The sequence below is a fragment of the Nerophis lumbriciformis genome, linkage group LG20 (genome assembly GCF_033978685.3).
Source record: "Nerophis lumbriciformis linkage group LG20, RoL_Nlum_v2.1, whole genome shotgun sequence".
Taxonomy (NCBI): Eukaryota; Metazoa; Chordata; class Actinopteri; order Syngnathiformes; family Syngnathidae; genus Nerophis; species Nerophis lumbriciformis.
The window spans coordinates 32,196,976-32,211,538 of NC_084567.2; the positions used below are offsets into that span (position 1 = coordinate 32,196,976).

General features: G+C 38.9%; 1 protein-coding gene across 1 annotated transcript in view; it reads right to left on the reverse strand.

The window, feature by feature from the left end:
- Positions 1-14,563, reverse strand: part of LOC133619652 (uncharacterized) — a 195,519-nt gene that overhangs the window by 39,908 nt on the left and 141,048 nt on the right. Inside the window, exon 6 of the mRNA XM_061980822.2 lies at positions 5,587-5,859. Coding sequence (XP_061836806.2) covers positions 5,587-5,859 — 273 coding nt within the window. The remainder of the gene's footprint in view (positions 1-5,586; positions 5,860-14,563) is intronic.

Consider the following 14,563-nt stretch of genomic DNA (forward strand, 5'->3'; position numbering starts at 1 on the left):
AACAACAACCACAAGTTGAACTGCTTGTGGACACAAAAGATGTAGTAAATGATTGAGGTGAGAGTCCTAAATGTTCTCCACTAGGTGGCAGTGTTTAATAACTGCTTCTGTGTTTAAACAATCCCAGCTAGAAAACTCATCAATGAGGATTTTGGACTGAACTCCTTTATTTCTCCCACTGAATATCAATTATGTATTTCACTTTTTGAACAATTGGCAGCTTGTGGGAACATTTTCAGTTCAGTTTATTTGGAACATGCATGCGATTACAGTGTAGTGCATCACATATTTCAAGTAGTTGCATGGCAGCACGTCCGAAAAGGAGTAGGGCTACTCCTTTTCATATCATACATCCATAAACGTGGATGCATATGCAAAAGTGCAATATATTTATCTGTACAGTAATCTATTTATTCATATCTGCACCTTATTGCTCTTTTATCCTGCACTACCAAGAGCTAATGCAACAACATTTTCTTCTTATCTGTACTGTAAAGTTCAAATTTGAATGACAATAAAAAGGAAGTCTAAGTCTCTAAGTCTAATATCATAGCGGTCTTATCCCATTTCTATTGTTTTCTGTTTGTAACAGAACAGTGAACAAATACATAATAAATCAATAAATGGTAACTAAACAAATAATAAATACCGTATTTTCCCCACTATAAGGCACACCTAAAAACCTCCAGTTTTCTCAAAAGCTGACAGTGCGCCTTATAATCCGGTGCGCCTTATATATGGACCAATATTGAGCCACAACAGGTCTCCCGACTACGGGATGCATAACGTAACCCCAGCCTCTACTGTAGCGTCTATTCTGTGCGCCTTATAATGCGGTGTGCCTTATATATGAACAAAGTTTTAAAATAGGCCATTCATTGAAGGTGCGCCTTATATATGAACATATTTTTAAAATAGGCCATTCATTGAAGGCCGCGCCTGGGAATCATTGTTGGTGATTTAACCCCCAATTCCAACCCTTGATGCTGAGTGCCAAGCAGGGAGGTAATGGCTCCCATTTTTATAGTCTTTGGTATGACCCCAAATAGTCATGAAAATAAAGAAAACACGTTGAAATGAGGTGTGTCCAAACTTTTGGCCTGTACTGTACTTTTCACATTTTACTCATCATTTATACTTCAAATGAAGAGGTTCATGAAGCAAATAAACTGGTTTATTATTTGGTGGTACCTCGGTTTTTGTACGCCCTACTTTTCTGTATGATTTGGTTTTCAACTGTCATTTTCGCTAAAACTTTTGACATTGTTTTCGTCATTTACCGTATTTTCCGCACTCTAAAGCGCACCTAAAAACGTCCAATTTTCTCAAAAGCTGACAGTGCGCCTTATAATCCGGTGCGCCTTATATACCGATATTGAGCCACGACAGGTCTCACGACTACGGGATGCATAACGTAACCCCAGCCTCTACTGTAGCGTCTATTCTGTGCGCCTTATAATGCGGTGCGCCTTATATATGAACAAAGTTTTAAAATAGGCCATTCATTGAAGGTGCGCCTTATAATGCGGTGCGCCTTATATATGAACAAAGTTTTAAAATAGGCCGTTCATTGAAGGTGCGCCTTACAATCCGATACGCCTTATAGTGCGGAAAATACAGTACATAAATAAGTATTGTCTCTCTTTTTCTAAAGGTTTAAGATATTTATGATAATTGTTCCTCTTTGTACTTGTAGTATGATTCTCTTAAAATGAATCATATTAGTGCCTTGTTTGATTTCTTTGCTTAATCCATTAATAATAATAATAATAATAATACATTTTATTTATAAGGCGCCTTTCTGGGCACTCAAGGAAACCGTACAAAAGCACAACAATAAAATCAAATTGGATAAAAAAACAACAACAACAACAAAGAGAAAAGAAAAGATGATTACAATGGATAAGCAGTCAGGAATAGGTGTGTTTTGAGTCTTGATTTGATTTCCATAATTTAATTCCACATGCGGATATGCTAAAGGTCTTAAGTGTTGTACGTGCATGCAAATGTTTTAAATTCGGTTTTCCTATAAGGTTATATATTTCTCCACTTGTGTTGAGAATAATTGTTGTACATTCTTACACTGCAAAAAGTCAGTGTTCAAAAACAAGAGAAAAAAAAATACAAAAATGAGGGGTATTTTATTTGAAGTAAGCAAAATGATCTGCCAATAGAACAAGAAAATTCGGCTTGTCAAGACTTTCCAAAACAAGTAAAATTAGCTAACTTCAATGAACCCCAAAATACCTTAAAATAAGTATATTCTCACTAACAAGTGCACTTTTCTTGGTAGAAAAAAAAAGAGACCTTTTTGCTCAATATGTTGAAAAATATTCTTAAATTAAGTAAATGCTAGTGCCATTATCTTGACTTAATGATATGCGCTCGGCATCATGATTTTTTTTTTCATGCTTGAAGTAAGAAATTATTACTTTAAAAAAGTAGTTTTATACTTGTGAGTGTTGATGACACAGCTTTGCAACACTTGATATTCTAGTTTCAAGCATGTTTTACTCAATATAGGTCATCAAATCTCAGCAACAAGCTGTAATATCTTACTGAGATCATTTAGGACCAAAACCCTTAAAACAAGTAAAACACTAACATAAAATCTGCTTAGTGAGAAGAATTATCTTATCAGACAGAAAATAAGCAAATATCACCCTTATTTGAGATATTTAATCTTACTTAGATTTCAGTTTTTGCAGCAGGTTATAGTTTGCTTTGTACATCATTTTAGCTGTTTACAATTGACCAAATCATCGAACTTTAATATTTTTGACTCAATAAATAAAGGGTTTGTATGTTCTCTATATCCAACACTATGTATCAGTCTAATTGATCCTTTTTGTAACACGGTTAACAAATATAGCACACATTTGTAGTTATTTCCCCATATTTCTACACAATAACTCAGATATGGTAACACTAGCGAGCAGTAGAGAATATGAAGTGATTTTTGGCCCACGACATATTTTGCTTTGTTCAATTATGTATATGCTAAAAGTCTTAAGTGTTGTACGTGCATACAAATGTTTCAAATTAAATTTTCCTCTAAGGTTATATTTCTCCTCTTTAGTTGAGAAGATTTGTTGTACATTCTTAGGTAGCAGGTTATAGTTTGCTTTGTACATCATTTTAGCTGTTTGCAAATGCACCAAATCGTTGAATTTCAATATTTTTGATTCAATAAATAAAGGGTTTGTATGTTCTCTATATCCAACATTATGTATTATTCTAGTTTTGAGGCATGTTAAAAAAAATAATGCACTTTGTGACATGGCAGTGCCATGTTGGCATTTTTTTCCATAACTTGAGTTGATTTATTTTGGAAAACCTTGTTACATTGTTTAATGCATCCAGCGGGGCATCACAACAAAATTAGGCATAATAATGTGTTAATTCCACGACTGTATATATCAGTATCGGTTGATATCGGTATCGGTAATTAAGAGTTGGACAATATCGGAATATCGGATATCGGCAAAAAAGCCATTATCGGACATCTCTAGTTCAAATGCAACCATACATATATGTAATGATATCTTGAAATACAAAAGAAAGCAGATACATGGAGGGGAAGAAAGAGAAGCCAACTATATTAACCTTGTAGATTGTTATAGTAACAATAGTAAAGACGTTTGTAGTCTAACGTCTGATCTGGTTCCTCTCTTTCTCCATCTCAACACTCTCGGCCTCCAGGAACTGATTACAACTGATTATCACAACAAAATTAGGCATAATAATGTGTTAATTCCACCATTGTATATATCGGTAAGATATCGGTACCGGTAATTAAGATTTGGACAATATCGGATATCTGCAATAAAGCCATTATCGGACATCTCTACTGTGTACCTCTTGCTTGGCCCCGGGATAAACCGTTTGCTTGCCTAACAGAATTGCTATTGTGACATCCAGTGGACACATTTAGAACAGCGGTTTCTTAAAGAGGAACATTATCACCAGATCTATGTAAGCGTCAATATATACCTTGATGGTGCAGAAAAAAAACCATATATTTTTTTAACCGATTTCCGAACTCTAAATGGGTGAATTTTGGCGAATTAAACGCCTTTCTAATATTCGCTCTCGGAGCGATGACTTCACAACGTGACGTCACATCAGGAAGCAATCCGCCATTTTCTCAAACACCGAGTCAAATCAGCTCTGTTATTTTCCCTTTTTTCGACTGTTTTCCGTACCTTGGAGACATCATGCCTCGTCGGTGTGTTGTCGGAAGGTGTAACAACACGAACAGGGACGGATTCAAGTTGCACCAGTGGCCCAAAGATGCGAAAGTGGCAAGAAATTGGACGTTTGTTCCGCACACTTTACCGACGAAAGCTATTCTACGACAGAGATGGCAAGAATGTGTGGATATCCTGCGACACTCAAAGCAGATGCATTTCCAACGATAAAGTCAAAGAAATCTGCCGCCAGACCCCCATTGAATCTGCCGGAGTGTGTGAGCAATTCAGGGACAAAGGACCTCGGTAGCACGGCAAGCAATGGCGGCAGTTTGTTCCCGCAGACGAGCGAGCTAAACCCCCTGGATGTCTTGGCTCACATCGTCCCTTATGCCACCGAAGATGATCAAGAGAAGAATATCGACCCTAGCTTCCCTGGCCTGCTGACATCAACTCCAAAACTGGACAGATCAGCTTTCAGGAAAAGAGCGCGGATGAGGGTATGTCTACAGAATATATTAATTAATGAAAATTGGGCTGTCTGCACTCTCAAAGTGCATGTTGTTGCCAAATGTATTTCATATGCTGTAAACCTAGTTCATAGTTGTTAGTTTCCTTTAATGCCAAACAAACACATACCAATCGTTGGTTAGAAGGCGATCGCCGAATTCGTCCTCGCTTTCTCCCGTGTCGATGGCTGTCGTGTCGTTTTCGTCGGTTTCGCTTGCATACGGTTCAAACCGATATGGCTCAATAGCTTCAGTTTCTTCTTCAATTTCGTTTTCGCTACCTGCCTCCACACTACAACCATCCGTTTCAATACATGCGTAATCTGTTGAATCGCTTAAGCCGCTGAAATCCGAGTCTGAATCCGAGCTAATGTCGCTATAGCTTGCTGTTCTTTCCGCCATGTTTGTTTGTATTCACTATGTGACGTCACAGGAAAATGGACGGGTGTATATAACGATGGTTAAAATCAGGCACTTTGAAGCTTTTTTTAGGGATATTGCGTGATGGGTAACATTTTGAAAAAAACTTCGAAAAATATAATAAGCCACTGGGAACTGATTTTTAATGGTTTTAACCATTCTGAAATTGTGATAATGTTCCCCTTTAAGTTTAAAAAAAAAAAAGCAGCTAATTTTTATACTTGGCAAACTCATCACGGGGGCCGGAAAAAACCTGTTCGCGGGCCGTACGTTTGACACCCCTGATCTAGTAGAAAGACTTCCCAGAAAATATGCAATCTGTTCTCACTTCAAGGGGAGCCAAATATATTTTCTTCCATTTTCACTTCTTGCGGGCGCTGTGGGGTGATCACAATCAAAATACTTTGGTTCAATAAGTGGGAGTTAAGGAATCTAGTGTACTCACTGTCGCTGACACACACACCTACCCGATCAAAGTCCAGGTCCCGCGAGGCGATGGACTCCAAGGACCCTAGGTAGCTGCCTGGTCGCGTGGTCTCCCACCGGGACAGCTTGGATCCGTTCTCCCCCAGCAGCCCCCCGCCTCCGAGACCATCTGCATCCCTGCTACTCAAGCCGTTGGTCTTCAGCTCGTTGTCAAGGAACATCTGATATTTGGGGCTGGGTGGCACGACTCGGGGAGTGGAGGGCTCCTCCTCTGACAGGCTGTCCGGCTGCTTGTTGGCATCACTTTCAGGCTCCTGGAACAATAAGGGAAAGATTGAAATAACACAAAAAAACAAAAAAGACATCTCAACCATCAGGACAGGACGAAGGCAAAGGGTGATGTTAGTAATGCGTGTGCTGATGTCAGTGATTTGAAGTGTGACTACATGAATGCATAGAACCAACAGGTGGACTACGATCAAGACAACACTACGAAAGGAAAAGTGCTAAAATATACAGATGTCTTCCTGAGAACAAGCGTCCTCTGCAGTTTTGGGTTTTGCATGGCAGGGCAGTTTATTGCCACAATTTGGAACTATGTAACTGAAAACGAATGTCCACTGCAGAGGACATGGTTCTCAAGAGGCTATAGACGAAACAAAGCTACACTGCAAAAACTGAAATCTAAGTGAGATTAAGTATCTCAAATAAGGGTGATATTTGCTTATTTTCTGTCTGATAAGATAATTCTTCTCACTAAACAGATTTTATGTTAGAGTGTTTTACTTGTTTTAAGGGTTTTGGTCCTAAATGATCTCAGTAAGATATTACAGCTTGTTGCTGAGATGTTATGACCTATATTGAGTAAAACATGCTTGAAACTAGAATATCAAGTGTTGCAAAGCTGTGTCATCAACTTTAACAAGTATAAAACTACTTTTTTAAAGTAATAATTTCTTACTTCATGCATGAAAAAAAAAAAATCATGATGCCGAGCGCATATCATTATGTCAAGATAATGGCATTAGCATTTACCGTATTTTTCGGAGTATAAGTCGCACCTGCCGAAAATGCATAATAAAGAAGGAAAAAAACATATATAAATCGCACTGGAGCCCGGCCAAACTATGAAAAAAACTGCGACTTATAGTCCGAAAAATACGGTACATAATTTAAGAATATTTTTAAACATATTGAGCAAAAAGGTCTCATTTTTTTTCTACCAAGAAAAGTGCACTTGTTATTAGTGAGAATATACTTATTTTAAGGTATTTTTGGGTTCATTGATGTTAGCTAATTTTACTTGTTTTGGAAAGTCTTGACAAGCCGAATTTTCTTGTTCTGTTGGCAGATAATTTTGCTTAGTTAAAAAAAAATACCCCTCATTTTTTATTTATTTTTCTTGTTTTTGAACATTGACTTTTTGCAGTGTTGTTTCTCAATCATTGGAAACTGTAGACCTTCATCAAGGTTAGACTTCACATAACCAGGATTTTGGGGGTCGATTAGTTAGTGGAATGAAACCGATAACCAATCTGAGAACCAGCGTCCTTTGCAGTGGACGTTAGTTTTTTTCTTTTACCATTTTTACACATTTCCTTGTCCATGTGAAAACACAAACGTCGACTGCAGAGGACCCCGATTATCAAGAGGTTAGCTTCATTTTAAAAAACAAACAGGCCCAAAGTTTGGACACACCTTCTCCTCATTCAATGTGTTTTCTTTACTTTCATGACTATTTACAATGTAGATTGTCACCGAAGGCATCAAAACTATGAATGAACACATGTGGAGTTATGTACTTAACAAAAAAAAAAGGGGAAATAACTGAAAACATGTTTTATATTCTAGTTTCTTCAAAATCGCCACCCTTTGCTCTGATTACTGCTTCAGCACACTCTTGGCATTCTCTCGATGAGCTTCTAATCACCTCTTGAAGCTCATCGAGAGAATGCCAAGAGTGTGCAAAGCAGTAATCAGAGCACAGGTTGGCTATTTTGAAGAAACTAGAATTTTTCAGTGACAATCATGAATATAAAGAGCACGTAGTGAATGAGAAGGTGTGTCCAAACTCTTGGCATTCTCTCGATGAGCTTCAAGCACACCTGTGAAGTGAAAACCATTTCAGGTGACTACCTCTTGTAGCTCATCGAGAGAATGCCAAGAAACACCATAATTGACTGCTTATTACAGTAATGTTGTCAGATTTGTCACTGACAGTTTAGTTATGTTTTGAGTTTTTCTTCTGTTTGTCTTTATTTCCTGTCGGCGCTCTTATTTTGGTTATTTCCTACTTGTCTCCCTGAGTACTGTGTCCCCCTCAGCTGTGGCTGATTGGCACCTGGCCACACCTGGTGTCAATCAGCCAGCTACTATTTAGACCTGCTTTTCCCTCCAGTCAGTGCTGGAGTATTGTCAATGTCGCTAATGGTTGTCGAGGTCAATGTCATTTATACTTGTAGATGTCATTTATACTTGTCGTTGTAGCTCTGTCTACTTCTGTTCACTCTGCTCTTCTCATAGTTCATCCTGCTCGTTTCTTGCCTTAAGAGTTTTGTTTATTTGTGTCATAGTAAGTGTTTTTGTTTCTTGTTCATAGTTTAGCCTTTGTGCTAGCTTCTGTTCATAGCCAAGTTTGTTCTCCGCCTTGTGCGCGCCTTTTGTTTGTACCTTTTTGTTTGTTTCTTGTTATAGAGTTAAATTAAATCATGTTTTCCTGGACAAAGTCTGCCGTCTCTGCATCTTGGGGTTCGTCACCTACGCACTCTGACAAATGTTTGACGATTCGACTGCGAGGTTGATAGTCGAAACGGACTAATCCGAATCGGTTCGTTGAACTATTCTAAGAAATACCATAATTGACTGTTTATTACAGTAAGATAAGAACAACACATCTGTGGCTTTGCTATGCATTGAAGTCATTTCAACAAAGTCAGTGCAAGAAAAAGGAGCTGTTTTGCAATGGAATATGTTAGGATTATAGGTATGTTAGTGACAGTTATGGGTCGGGGAACGTCATTCATGCCAAGTCCAAAAGACAAGATATGACACTGACGTGGGATTAGGAGACAACAAGGAAGTGTTTTGGGCTCTGTCGGACTTGTGTGCTGAGGAAGACAACAACCTATCACGTTTAGTCAATAAACCGGCGCTACCATATTGGCATATACCTCTGCACTTTTTGTCGACCATAACTACAAATATTCAGACACTGCAAATGGTTTGTTTTGTCCGTTTGTTGGGAAGAGGTTCCACATCAATATTGGAAGCTGTGATTGACATTTTTTTAATATAATTGCGTCAAATGTAGTCAAGATGCTAAATATCACACCTTTAACTACATGCTGCAAGGAGCTATTACTTCTCACACAGAGCTTAGTGATCTTCTCATTAGATGGACATATGCCCAACTTTGTGCTCGCGCTCTATTGCTCCTATGCTACGCACATTTCATAAATCCACCAACTCACTGCTGAATTTGCTGAAAAGCTGGAAAGATGCACTATGACCTACATGGGGAAATACTTATTTGTTCTCCTGCTGATGTTGTCATTTTACCCCCTCACAGAGATATGAAGAGTCCAGAATGTTTGGTAGGTTTAATTAACAGACGTAATATCTACAAAAAATCCAGAAGAAAAGGTGAATAATGAATTTGTATTTGAATAAGTGAAAATAAGTATTTGATCTCCAAGCTAAACATGGCTTGGTACTGTAGAGAGAAACGCAAGAGTGACATTTTGTTCTAGTTCAGGCCTGGGCAATTATTTTGACTCGGGGGCCACATTTAGAGAAAGAAAATGTGTCTGGTGGCCGGTATATCTATTTTTAGGAACACTAATACAAAACTTCACAATAATGTCTGATTGAATGCTAAAAACGTTATGAAAGACCGCCTTAAAAAAACGTAATGGAATTTTAATTTTTCTATGAACGATAAAACACTGAATATTGACAAAATATGAATGCCACACCCCCTTTTGATCGACATATTTTAGAATCAAGTGAAACGCAACAAAAATGCAACAAACAGTGAAATATGAACGCGAAGGGTACAAAATAAACCCACCTACAATCTGATATATCACTAAGCTTTAGAACTTTGTTGTGAAAATCTCCTTCCGCGTCTGTGGAAACGCTTCCCGCCCACACTGCTTGGTGCCTCGTCTGAGCTGCTGTGACGTAGATTACCATAGTAACTAATTAGATGACCATAGTACTAATTAGATTACCATAGTAACTGGTATATCATCCATAAACGCAGATTCCAACCATTGAAATACTTTGTATAGTTCAAGAGTTACGGTCATTAGAAAACATCACTGCACATCATAATGGCAGATAGTTTCCATCTTAAAGATCTAAAAAAATTATTTGGGAATGTCCGGCGGGCCAGATTGAAAAGCTTAACGGGGCCGCATGTGGCCCCCGGGCCTTAATTTGCCCAGGTCTGTTCTAGTTGGTCAGGAAATAAATGACTCTGCTTAGCTTAATAGATAATCTCCAAATCCGGAAATTCATCGCTTGGAAACTTTTTGGGGAATTTGATTGATTGATTGAAACTATTATTAGTAGATTGCACAGTTTAGTACATATTCCGTACAATTGACCACTAAATGGTAACACCCGAATAAGTTTTTCAACTAGTTTAAGTCGGGGTCCACGTAAATCAATTCATGGTAAGGGACCTATTATGCAAAACCAACTTTTCTTACCTATCGATACCTGTTTTTGTTCATTTAGAATCTACATAAGTCCCGAAAATGTTAAATCAATCCATTAAGGCAGGCCTGGGCAATTATTTTGACTCTGGGGCCAAATTTAGAGAAACAATTGTGTCTGGGGGCCGGTATATCTATTTTTAGGAACACTAATACAAAACCTCACAATAATGTCTGATTGAATGCTAAAAACGTTATGACAGACCGCCTTAAAAAACGTAATGGAATTTTAATTTTTCTATGAACGATAAAACACTGAATATTGACAAAATATGAATGTCACACCCCCATTCGATCGAGATATTTTAGAATCAAGTGAAACGCAACAAAAATGCAACAAACAGTGAAATATGAACGCGAAGGGTACAAAATAAACCCACCTACAATCTGATATATCACTAAGCTTTAGAACTTTGTTGTGAAAATCTCCTTCCGCGTCTGTGGAAACGCTTCCCGCCCACACTGCTTGGTGCCTCGTCTGAGCTGCTGTGACGTAGATTACCATAGTAAGTAATTAGATTACCATAGTAACTAATTAGATTACCATAGTAACTGGTACATCATCCATACGCACAGATTCCAACCATTGAAATAATTTGTATAGTTCAAGACTTACGGTCATTAGAAAACATCACTTCACATCATAATGGCAGCTAGTTTCCATCTTAAAGATCTAAAAAATGTATTTGGGAATGTCCGGCGGGCCAGATTGAAAAGCTTAACGGGCCGCACGTGGCCCCCGGGCCTTAATTTGCCCCGGTCTGTTCAAGTTGGTCAGGAAATAAATGACTCTGCTTAGCTTAATAGATAATCTCCAAATCCTGAAATTCATCGCTTGGAAACTTTTTGGGGAATTTGATTGATTGATTGATTGAAACTTGTATTAGTAGATTGCACAGTTTAGTACATATTCCGTACAATTGACTACTAAATGGTAACACCCGAATACGTTTTTCAACTTGTTTAAGTCGCGGTCCACGTAAATCAATTCATGGTAAGGGACCTATTACGCAAAACCAACTTTTCTTACCTATCGATACCTGTGTTTGTTCATTTAGAATCAACAAAAGTCTCGAAAATGTTAAATCAAACCATTAAGGCAGGCTTGGGCAATTATTTTGACTGTGGGGCCAAATTTAGAGAACAATTTTTATCTGGGGGCCGGTATATCTATTTTTAGGAACACTAATACAAAACCTCACAATAATGTCTGAATGCTAAAAACGTTATGACAGGCCGCATTAAAAAACGGAATGGAATTAAAACATTTTTTTACTGAATGAGACACCCAGAATGTACAGGAAATAAAGAATGTGGGATTAACTATGAACGATAAAAAACTGAAAATTGACAACATATGACCGTCACATTTTAGAATCAAGCAAAACGCAACAAAAATGCAACAAACAGCGAAATATCAACGCGAAGGGTAAAAAAAACCCCACCTACAATCTGATATATCTGATATATCACTAAGCTTTAGAATTTTGTTGTAAAAATCTCCTTCCGCGTCTGTCCCTGACACCCGCATTTCAGGCTGGCTGCTCTGGAAACACTCTGTGGAAACGCTCCCCACCAGCACTGCTTGGTGCCTCGTCTGAGCTGCTGTGACTTAGTACCATAGTAACTAGTATATCGTGAGGATTCCAACCTTTGAACTACTATGTATAGTTCAAGACTTCCGGTCATTTGAAAACATCACTGCACATCATAATGGCAGCTACAGTTTTGATCTTAAAGATGTAAAAAAATTATTTGGGAATGTCCGGCGGGCCAGATTGAAAAAGATGCATGCTGCCCCCTGGCCTTAATTTGCCCAGGTCTGCATTAAGGCATGGTGGAAATATTAATAAAACAAGCTTGCCTCCCTTCTTACTTCCTTCCAAACGAGCTGTTTGGAATTTGCCCAACTTGTGTAATTTTTCCAATTGGGCAGCAGATATCTTCATACATGGTAGAAATTCACCCGAAGAGCTTTGCGCGAGTCCGCCATCGTAGTCCGACGCTGTCGTCAATAAGCTCTTCCTTTTTCTCTATCCTCTTGTTGTGGGGCAGATTGGTTCGTACATTAAAGTTAAAGTACCAATGATTGTCACACATGCACTAAGTGTGGTGAAATTTGTACTCTTTGGTATGACTTGGCCGGGGTTTGAACTCATAACCTACCGATCTCAGGGCGGACACTCTAACCACTAGGCCTGTTTCGAATACAACGTAACGTAAAGTTCTAACTTATATCTCTCAGTAGACTCCATATGTGAGCGCTAAAACCATAACAAAACGATGACAGTGAGAAGACGCAGTTGAACTGGAGGCACATAAATAAGACCGCCCACAAAATGGTACATCCTGAAGACAGGGCTTCGAGATGGTCTGTAAAACATAATCTGTGCAAAATGTTTACCAAAGAACTACCATTACATGTTTTGTAGACCACAAGGAAGTGTCTAACCAACGGTACGCCGGGTGCTGGACGGACTGAGAAGGGCGGTTCAATGTTTGACTGCGAGGTTGATAGTCGAAACTGACTAATCCGAATTCTAATCCGATTCTAAGAAACACTAGCCTCTTAGTTCCTCCCATAAAAGTCTGGGCTTTAGCCACACAAGGTGACACTATGTACAGAGCTCCAGAGCCAGGGTTACTGACTTTCAACTTGTTTTTTTTTCCACTTTAGATGTATGTGGTGGTTTCTATCTCCCTAGGCTTCTGGCTGAAGGACAGGACTAATTAGTGTGCTCCATGAGCACATAACCAGCATGTGGAGTCGATGGTTCATCCATCTTCTTCTGCTTATCCAGGGTCAGGCCACTGGGGCACTAGCCTAAGCAGAGAAACACAGACCTCTCTTTCCTTGGCTACTTTGTCAAGCTCCTCCCGGAGGTATCCTGTGGCATTCCCAGTTTAATAGAGATGTACTATCTCCAACATGTCCCGAGTCTTTCCTTGAGGTCTCCAGCCTCAGACAGACACTGAGTGCCTCCAGAGCAGCGTTTCTTCTCCGAGTTCCTCTCAGATGACGGAGCTTCTCACCCTGTCTCAATCTTATCATCATCCTTGGCTGCAGACGCTCGTACAAGATGGTTGGTAGAGGATAAAATACTTATTTTAACTCAATCAAATATACTGTAAATCATGTCAAGGCAAACAAATTAAATTAATGTATTTTTTCTGGATTTCTTTGTTGATGTAGTCTCTATCTCTAATTAAAAAAACTATCATAAACATGATGGACTGTTCGTGTCTTTATAAATAGATAAACTTACTGATAGAGAACACTATTGCTTTTAAAGCTACAGTAATGCGAGGCAACTGGCTTTATATTTATAAAGTTCTTGTGAGCTACCCATCCATTTTCTACCGCTTGTCCCTCTCAAAGAAATTGGAATCTTTGCCACGAATAGGTAGTGACTTAGTCTATGTCTACACTAAGCCGGATAATCCCTTAAACTAATAATTATTTAGCCTAAGCCTCGTTTCAGCCACACTAATCCATCGTTTAAGGTCCCCATCCTCGGACAATTCTTTACACGGGTAAGTGCGCCGTGTATTTCTCAAATCCCCGGCTCTTAGCTTTGTATGACCTCATTGATCGTTGACAAACTGATTTCGGAGAGGAAGTGACGTCAGAAAGAACGCGCCACAGCCAGCTTCATAACAACCGGAGCTAACCACTGGAAAGATGTACAGACACTTGTATAAAAATCACACATGAATACTTTAAGTGAAGGAAACGCGGGATTGCAGCTATTTCGGATACTACACATCTCAGATGGCGAGAGAACTTCGAATGTCCGGGTCAGCTGTGATTCTACTTACCTAAAAACTTTGTCAATTTGTCGATAGGGAGACAACGAGATTGCGGGCTCCTGTGGATTTGATAAAAAAAAGGTAGCGTGTGTTTTGTATCACCTGGCCGACGAGGGAACACTACGGAAAACATCGAATGCATTTGGACTGGCAGAGCAGACCATATCAGTTATTGTCCGCCATGTATGTCGCGGACTCAACGTCTAGGTCCAGAGTATATAAAGTCAATAAAAACGAATGGACAATGAAGGTGAAAGCAAAAGAGTGAGGAGTGTCCTGACCAGATATCTAGGTCCCTAGAGTGAGTGTTGTTAAATGTTCTTTGTCACATTGTTTACTTTTACATGTCCATTAAAGATTTGATTCATTTATGATGGCTCTGGTCTGATTCACTACAATAGGGCCCCACAGCACACTGGATTCCAGTTAATTGAAATACCACAACACTGGATATTGTTCAGATAAGTTACATTTGATTTAAGAACTT